The sequence below is a fragment of the Drosophila nasuta genome, chromosome 2R (genome assembly GCF_023558535.2).
Source record: "Drosophila nasuta strain 15112-1781.00 chromosome 2R, ASM2355853v1, whole genome shotgun sequence".
Lineage (NCBI taxonomy): Eukaryota > Metazoa > Arthropoda > Insecta > Diptera > Drosophilidae > Drosophila > Drosophila nasuta.
Genome location: NC_083456.1, coordinates 899630 through 909594, shown reverse-complemented (window position 1 = coordinate 909594; position 9965 = coordinate 899630). Strand labels below are relative to the sequence as shown.

Below are 9965 nucleotides of genomic sequence, written 5' to 3'. Positions count from 1 at the left end.
TCTTAACAGCGGGTACATTTAGTACATTCAATGATGCAATGAAAAAATATATACATTGCAGTACAGAAATGACCGGTAATTCTAACACAGTCTTATTCTACAATGGGAATAAGAGACGAGGTAATTATAATGCCAACTATCGCGGTAGAGGCAGAAATAATTACAACCAGAATGATAACCAAGGTTATATCAATAATAACAGAGGTCGCGGAAGCTATCGCGGCCGTGGTAATAACAGAGACGGAGGTAACCAAAGCCAAAATAACAATCAAAATCAAAATGTCAATAACAATCGAAATGTGCGTAACGTACAATCGGAAAACAGCCAAACCCCCTTAAGCATTCAGCAGTAAAGATGTTTAAATTGAACCTAAATCTGAGTATTTTCATTAAAGCAAAAAACTACACAACAAACACAGTTCTTAGATTATTAATAGACACAGGTGCAGACATTAAATTGCTAAAAGTCAAAGCAAAAGAATATAACAACTTAAATTTCAGTAATATATCAAATATTACAGGTAATGGGCAAGGAACCATACAGTCTATAGGAGCAATCGATCTTGACCTACGCATTCAGGATGTTCTAGTACCACATGAATTTCATGTAGTACCTGAGAATTTTCCGATACCATGCGATGGCATAATCGGTTTAGATTTCATTAAAAAATACAATTGCATATTGCAAATCAAAGCAATCAAGACTAGTTCATAAAAAGACCCAATAACTTCAATAGACATATAAACATTCCAATTTTATACAACACATTATTATTGCCAGCTAGATGCGAAGTAATTAGACAACTCAAATTACTCGCTAGCGAAAAAACGGTTGTAATACCAAATCAGGAGGTACAACCGGGCATAATAATAGCAAGCACAATTGTCGACAGCGAAAACGCATTGATTCGCATTATAAATACAAATACTAAAGACGCCATAATAGAAGTCGCAAAGATCAAATGCGAATCATTGGAACACAACGACATTTGTACAACACCATTAGAAAATGATAATAGAACCAAAGAAATCTTAAAACAGTTGAGATTTCCTAAACAGTTTAATACAGTACTAGCTAATTTATGCACCGAATTTAGCGATATATTTGGTTTAGAAACAGAACCAATATAAGCTAACGATTTATACAAACAAAAACTCAGATTAGGAGATAAAACACCGGTCTATATAAAAAACTATCGTATGGCAGACAAGCTAAAAAATTAATAGATGACGGAATTGTTGAACCATCAATGTCCGAATATAATAGTCCATTACTTTTGGTTCCAAAGAAACCACTTCCGAATTCAACGGAAAAAAGATGGCGATTAGCAGTAGACTATCGTCAAATAAATAAGAAACTATTATCAGACAAATTTCCACTTCCAAGAATAGAAGATAATCTTGATCAATTAGGAAGAGCAAAATATTTTTCATGTCTCGACCTAATGTCTGGATTCCACCAGATAGAACTAGAAAAAAAGTATAGAGATATAACATAATTTTCAACAGCCAACGGCTTATATCGCTTCACGCGACTACCATACGGACTGAAAGTAGCACCAAACTCTTTTCAACGTATGATGACACTTGCATTCTCTGGTCTTGAACCATCGCAAGCATTTCTATATATGGATGATTTAGTAGTAATAGGTTGTTCAGAAAAACATATGCTCAAAAATTTAACAAATGTATTCGAGCTATGTATGTAGACAACATAATCTGAAACTACATCCTGGGAAATGTTCTTTCTTTATGAGAGAAGTCACATATTTGGGTCACAAATGTACCGATAAAGGTATACTCCCAGATGACACCAAATATGAAGTTATAGATAAATATCCTATACCAACAGATGCAGACAGTGCTAGACGTTTCGTAGCCTTCTGTAATAATTACAGACGTTTCATTAAAAATTTTTCTAATCACACGCCACTTAACGAGGCTTTGTAAAAAGAATGTCCAATTCGAATGAACAGCAGAATGCAATAGTGCATTCGAATATTTAAAAAAGGAATTAATGAAACCTCGCAAGAGGCTGCACTTAGAAGGGTATGACTTTACAGTAGAATATCTTAAGGGAAAAGATAACCATATTGCGGACGCCTTGTAACGCATAACAATAAAGGAATTAAAAACAATTAATAGAGAAATATTAAAAGTAACTACTAGGTCCAAAGCTGAACAGAAAAATTCCTGCAAAGAAGAAACAAGGGTCAAAACACAAAATAAAAACAATTAAGAAAGCTACAGTCGAGTGTACTCGACTTTGAGATACCCGCTACCCATTTTGAATAAAAGAAATATATTTTGCGGTATTTTTCTCAAAATATGCTGAATATACTGAAAAAATACTGAAAATATACCAAATGGTATGTTTGGTATATCGATATAGTACCGCATTCAAAATATACCATAGACGGCACAATATATCAGATTGTCAGCCAAGGCAAATAAGACCCCTAGTAAGTAGGCGTTTTTGCCCATACAAAAGTATTTCTTTAATAACTTCGACAATTTTTATCTGATCTCAACCAAATTTTCAGGAATCATAACTACTATAGTAATTATAGTATATACCAAAATTCGCAACTCTAGCTTTAAAATTTCGCTTGTTATTCAATTTTTTTTATTTGCGGGGGCGGAAGTGGGCGTGGCAAAATTTTGAAATAAACTTGATATGCATGCAAACATAACAAATGCTGTCGAAAAAAAATTATAGCTCTATCTCTTATAGTCTCTGAGATCTAGGTGTTCATACGGACAGACACACAGACGGACAGCCACACAGACAGACAGACGGACATGGCTATATCGTCTCGGCTGTTGACGCTAAACAAGAATATACTTTATAGGGTCGAAGATGCCTCCTTCTACCTGTTACATACATTTCCTGCCGGCACAAAGTTATAATACCCTTCTGGGTAGCGGGTATAATGAGCAAATTATAGAAAAGCCCAAAGTCTATGAAGTTGTCAACAATAATGATACGCAGAAACATGTTTTAATCAAAATAGATAAACACAAGTGTTTATTAAAACGAGGAAAAACAATTGTTTTACGCTTTAATGTTAATGACTTATATTCTAATGAAACATTTCATCTAAATCAATTTTTTCAAAGGCTTATTTCAAAAGCCGGAATGCATAAAATAACAAAAATGCGAATATCACCAATTGATCAAATATTCGAATTTGTATCACTATGTTGGCACCGGATCCGTGCCTTGGTTGGTGTGCCGTTGCTCGTACTTCGAGCAATCCACTACTCGAAAATTACAACTTTGTAGTGGATCAAAATCTGCTGAAATCTTTATTATTTTCATAACATTTCGTACATTTCATTATAATTTCATATTTTTACTTACATTCGTGCTCTGCGCACACCTTCAAATCCCTATTTTATTGTTAACAATTTTTGCCTCTGTTTGGGCTCAAATACAAATTCAAAGTAAATCACGCTGCCGAAATTTGCAGCTGCATTGCTACATCTAGCGGGCGTAACGGTGAAATTCCAATGCATAAAAGAGAATCACCGATTACAAATGCCCAGTAGGAAATGCGCTGGCAAAGCCCTAGTAGAAAATTTAGTTCGCCCGCCAACATTCCCCACACCGTAATTCACTAGCATTCGCGTTGTGTATTACCAATTTTCAAATATAATTTGGCTATCTTTACGGCGGGGCGAGTCACAAGGAGGTATTGTGTGCGCACTACGGCACTCCGTACCTGACCGTCTCTCGATCGGTGAACATCTACCACAACTGCTTTGGGCCAGCTGTTTCGTTTGCCATTGCCATTGCGTTGGTAGATATTCTCTAATCCATCTTTTCCAGAACTGATCGGCTAACTGGCTCGAAATTCGGAATCCTTTGGCAAGCTTGTCACCGTTTTGAATTTCGCTGTTTCGTTCACGCATTCGACTAGAGTGGCCCAACAGGAAATGGTTCGGTATAAGCGCTTCTGAGTCTGCCGATTCTAGTGGTACATATGTGAGTGGGCGCGAGTTGAGAATACCCTCCACATCAGCCAACTCAGCACGAAGCACTTCTTCTCGCAATCCATCAGGCGGCAAGATTTCCGATAGAATGGACTTTGTCGAGCGTACCAATCTTTCCCATGCACCGCCCATGTGCGGTGAGCCTGGCGGAATGAACACGAACTCCATTTCTGGGTATTCGCTCTCCAAATCCCTGGTCGATATCCGCTCCACTTCATCTTTTAAAACTCTACTCGCACCTCGGAAGTTTGTCCCATTATCGGACATCATTCGTCGCGGGCAACCACGTCTCACTATAAATGCCTTTAGAAAACAAAGAAAAGAGTCGGTTGACAATGACGTTGCTATATCCAAATGTACGGCACGAATTGTGAGGTACATATGTGAACAGAACACCCCAGCGCTTCTCTCCAACGATGATGTCGATGGGCCCAAAGTAATCCATTCTTGTATATGTAGGTGAACGAAGCCATGTGGTGCGCCAAATGCTCACGCGGTAGGCTTCCCATTTCTGGAGGTTTAGGACGCGCGCGCCTCATCCGGCATGCTGGACAAGTTTGAGAAACCTCTCTCACCAAGGCTCTCAGACCAAATACCAGGAACTTTTGCCGTAGTTCATTGACCACGGTCTCATCGTACAGATGATGGTACCGGCGATGATACGACTCAACCAGCAGAAATGTAAATCGATGTCTTCTTGGTAGGATTATGGGTCGCTTTAGGTTTACTTCGACTCCTTCTATTAGGTCGTCCAAGTACGGAGAGCATTTAAATAGCTTGCTCTTTCGATCCATAATACTGCTTCCCGTTTTCAAGCATTTCATCTCGCTGAAATACTCGGTTTCCTGGCACACTCGTATTAGAATAATATCCATCTCGATTGGCCGCTCAAGTAATAATAACTTCTCTAATTCCGATCCCATGCTCTTCTTGACAATAGATCGCAAGAAATCCAATACTCGCAACTGTGCGGCTCTCAACCTCTCCAGCTTGCTGAATCTTTCTGGGTCTGGTGAAATACAGCTCAAAGGTGACATGGTTTTCAGTTGCTCTTCGACGTGTTGCAGAATAGTTTGGCTATGTTTGCTCGCATCAATGTTCATTTGCGGCCACTGAGAGTCATCCGAATATAGAAATTGAGGCCCTCTAAACCACCTATTCGCTTCGTTAATGACAGGCGTTCTTGTCCATTTGGTACCATCGTCGGCCACATTTTGCGCTGACGGGACCCATCTCCAGTTACTCACATCTGATCCTTCTAAGATTTCGCCAATGCGGAGTGCAACAAATTGGTGAAATTTACGAACATCCGATCGTATCCAGAATAGAACATCTCTAGAGTCTGTCCAGAACACTTTCTTGTCAACGTGTACTGACATTTCAGACTCGATACATCTGGCCAACCTCAGCCCCAAAACAGCAGCCATGAGTTCCATGCGAGGTATCGAAATTGATTTCAATGGAGCAACCCTTGTTTTTGCCGCTACAAGGCTGCAATGAACTTGATCGTCTACTTCAGCTCCGATGTATACGACGGCATTTCCAGACATCTAGTTGCACTAACTCCTTTCAAACATCGGGCTATACGCAGATTGTTTAACGTTGGCACCAAATCCAACCAACGACGCCAGTCTGCCTCGTCTTCTTCTTTAAGCGGCTCATCCCGTCCGACTCCACTCCTCCATGTATTTTGAAGAATGATTTTGGCGCGTATGTTGAAAAATCCAACAATTCCAAGGGGGGTCGAATATGGTCATAATCATGCTCAGGACGCGGCGATTAGTTGGCCGACCATCTAGAGCCTTTGCGATCTTATCTGGCTTTACCATAAACGTTAGACAATCTTCTCCAGGTTGCCACCACATGCCCAGAACCTTTTCCGGACCAACGTCTGGGTAACAAATTGGCTTGTCCAACATGTCATATCTATTTTCGAGAGCACAGACCACTGTTTGAGAATTGAATGTCCAGTGTCGCATGTCAAATCCTCCATCAGCATGAATTAGTTTTACAGCCTGGGCCAGCTTTGTCATCTCAGCTACTGAGTCCACAGACTGAAGCCAGTCATCGACGAAAGTGTTGCCGCAAATGGCTTTTTACGGCCTCGGGATATTCAGCTTCATATCGTTGAGCATTGCGTTTCAAAACGTAGCTCGCCAAGGAAGGTGAATACGATACTCCAAAAGTCATAACTTGCATGGTGGCCATTGCGAGTTTCCATCACGCCAGAGGAATCTCTGAACTGCCTGATCCTCTGGTCGCACCCTAACTTGATGGAACATTTCGCGTATGTCACCCGAAATAGCAATTGGGCGTTCTCTGAAGCGTATTAGAATGCCCATCAATGATGCAAGTGTGTCAGGACCCTTTTGCAGGCAGTCGCTTAGAGACACTCCTTGGAGCTTCGCTGCAGCGTCCCACACTAAACGTGTCTTCTTCTTGTTAGGGTTGGTGACTGTAAAGATAGGAAGAAACCATGTTATATCTTTACGCGCCAACTCACTATCATCCAGGCGTCTGATGTAACGATTTTCATTATAGTTTTTCATCGTCGTTAGCATAAAGTTGCGTAACTGCGGATCTTTCGACATTTTTGATTCGAGACATTTTAGTCGCTTAAGACACATTTCATAGGAGTCAGGCAAGACCACTTTATCGAATCTCCACAGTAGACCAGTTTGCCACCTTTTCTCGTCTGCCAAGAACGTTGTCGTTGCTTCCATGATTTGCACCGATCGCTCGTCGTCTTTGGATCGTAATGGATTGATCGTAGCGACAATTTCCAGTGATTCCAAAGAAAAGTGCTCTTTCAATACAACATCCAAACTGTCAGTCTCACTACATTGGCAAATATGTAACAGGCGTGGAATCGACGAGTATTCCTTTGCTGAGCGGCCGTAAACAGCCCAGCCAAGCCTGCAACGTGCTGCAATGACGTCGTCGTCTTCACTTTCATGCAACTCCAGCGGAATAGTCCACTTAATGTTGTCGAGTCCAATGATGATTCGTGCTCGTACGTTGGAATACGGATCTATAGGCAACGTACAGAGGTGACTCCGAGACTCCAATAATTGCTTGTCAAGGCTTTGCTTCAGTAGGTCGAGATCAGACACTGTTCGCACACTTTTCAGAGTGTATCGCTGCGATTCCATACTCGTAGCTGATACAGTGATGTCCAACGATTGCGAATTGTTTTCAACCTTAGAAACATCACCTGTCCATTTCAGGCACAATTGAGTTGCCGGTCCTTCTAGCTCGAGCTCGTCAGACAAGGATCTTTCAATTAAAAAACAAGCAGCTCCTTCATCGGCCAAAGCAAATGTTTTCACAGATTTGGATTTGCCGTGGATCGTTATCGGGATATAACGAAAGAGAGGGCTACTCGCCGTCTTTCCATGAAACATAATTGAAGACTCCTCTTTGTTGACAGATCGAGGCACTGCTTGTCCAGACAGCTTGTTTCTGCCATCACTGCCTGCGGCGGTATGCAACAGTACGTGGTCAATTGATTTGCATCCATCGACGCCACAGGTTTCTCTAGCTTTGCAGTTTCGAACGAGATGCCGCCAGAAACAACCGAAACATAGCCGTTTCGATTTCACAAACTCCCAGCGCTGTTTAACGTTCGATGCTCGAAAGTCGACACATTCCGACAGTCGGTGCGTGCCTCCACATTTTGGGCATGTAGTCTTCTCTGATTCTCCATGATGCTGTCGCTGTTGAGTCTCGTCATTGTTGTCGCTAACACTATGCACAAACAGCCTTTCTTTTGAAGCTTTGGCTGAGGTCGTTCGTCCGACATCATACGGAGTTACCATACTGGCACACATTGCCACATTGAAAAGCCAATTGTCGAATGTGGCCATGTTGACGCTTTGATTTGCCAATCGGTGTCGACCCCAGTCCAACTTCATACTGCTCGGCATCTTTGCGACCAATTCGTTCAACAAGTCAGGATCATGCAAAAAGTCATGAAGACCCAATGCAGATATGGTTGCGCAGTAATTTTGGACAGCAAGGGCTAGTCGAATGACGGAGTCCAAATTATCTGCCTTTATCGCTGGCTCGTCTCTCAGTTTTCCTTGTAACGCGGCGTGTACTATTTCTGGTCGGCCATACAGCATTCTTAATGTTCCAATCGCATACGGCACTGTATCTGGCACCATCAATTTTCCGCGTACTGCTTCCAGTGCCTGGCCCTTAAGACACTTCTGCAAGCGTATAAGATTTTCTTCGTTACTGAATCCACATCTTTCCGTCGACTGCTCATAATTGCTAATGAACAGCAGCCATTCGTCAGGCTTTCCAGTGAAAGTAGGCAGATCTCGGCTGATGATATGTCGAGCACTGATTTGAGCGGCCGTCAAAGGCTCACTCCTAGCCAATGAATTGGCAGCGTGCATGTCGTTAGGTTGTTGAAGATTACTGGGCAATCCCATTGATCACGGCTGTGGCAATCCATTGATTATACCACCCATCGCTGCTGCAGTGTTCGCTTGATATGGCATTGTCAATCCTCCACGAGATGAATCCATATGGAGCTTGTTGACCACCGTGCCATATCCCGAACTATCAATTTGTGTGTTTGCCGGTTTATGCTGGATAGGAGTTGATGAACTCGACGATGTGCTGATTCCATATGACGAAGATGAGCGGCCTATATTCGCTGCTCCATTGCGCTCAAAACCCGCGACAGCTGCCTGCACATTAACGGCTTCATGTAAACCATTGGCAGGTCCAATTGGATCTTGAGGAGCAGCTCCATCTAATTGCTGACCATCACTCGTCATCTCTTTTCCAGGCACGTGTTCCTCCCGATTTGCCATAGTCGTGGTTGAGGTTATGTCACGACTCCAATTGCAAACTTTCAAAGAGAGAATATTCCAAATTGAGACGGATATTCCAAAATAAGACTGAATATTCGAGTCTTAGCAAGAATATTTCAGAATGTTGGCACCGGATCCGTGCCTTGGTTGGTGTGCCGTTGCTCGTACTTCGAGCAATCCACTACTCGAAAACAACAACTTGTAGTGGATCAAAATCTGCTGAAATCTTTATTATTTTCATTATATTTCGTACATTTCATTATAATTTCATATTTTTACTTACATTCGTGCTCTGCGCACACCTTCTAATCCCTATTTTATTGTTCACAATTATTTGCCTCTGCTTGGGCTCAAATACAAATTCAAAGTAAATCACGCTGCCGAAATTTGCAGCTGCATTGCTACATCTAGCGAACGTAACGGTGAAATTCCAATGCATAAAAGAGAATCACCGATTACAAATGCCCAGTAGGAAATGCGCTGGCAAAGCTCCAGTAGAAAATTTAGTTCGCCCGCCAACAGATGGAATCATTGCAAAACTAAAAAGCCGTAGTTGTCGGTGAAACACCCGCCAACATAAAGGCGAAAATGGACACATTAACGCAGAAAGGCAAAACAGCCACTCAGTTCACAAATTAACTAGAAAATCTGCGACAGCTTTTAGCTGCTTATATTGACCAAGGCATACCATCTGAAAATGCTGACATGCTCAGCACTACAGAAGCCGTTGACACAATGATTAGTAAAACTAGTCACGAAAGTGTTAGAACCGTTTTGGAGTCTGGTATTTTCACTACCATGGATGCTGCCGTTAGTGCATACATCCGCACTAGTACAAGACTTACTAGTAGTGCGAAAACAATGATGTACTCCAAACGAGGAAGTAATAGGGAACAATAATTCCAATCGAGGCCGAAACAATAACAATAATAATACAAACAATGCACAGAATAATTCGGGAAACTCTCAACCTTCAGATACTCAGCAGTCAACCACAATGTTCACACCATTACTCTTAGTCTTAATATATTTGTAAACCTTACAAATATAGAAACCAACAAAAAAACTTGTATTCTTAATTGACACTGGTGCAGATATATCCATTTTAAAAGAAAACTCTGATATCTTTAGTGATATTCAGAA

General features: G+C 41.4%; 1 protein-coding gene across 1 annotated transcript; it reads right to left on the bottom strand.

Moving 5' to 3' along the window:
- Positions 1 to 5654: 5654 nt before the first annotated feature.
- On the bottom strand, positions 5655 to 8399 carry LOC132787796 (uncharacterized). Its single transcript, XM_060795094.1, has 3 exons — positions 6500 to 8399; positions 6221 to 6451; positions 5655 to 6088 (listed from the first exon to the last, which is right to left on the bottom strand). Exons 1-3 carry the CDS (start codon positions 8397 to 8399, stop codon positions 5655 to 5657), a joined length of 2565 nt encoding a protein of 854 aa, XP_060651077.1.
- Positions 8400 to 9965: the final 1566 nt, after the last annotated feature.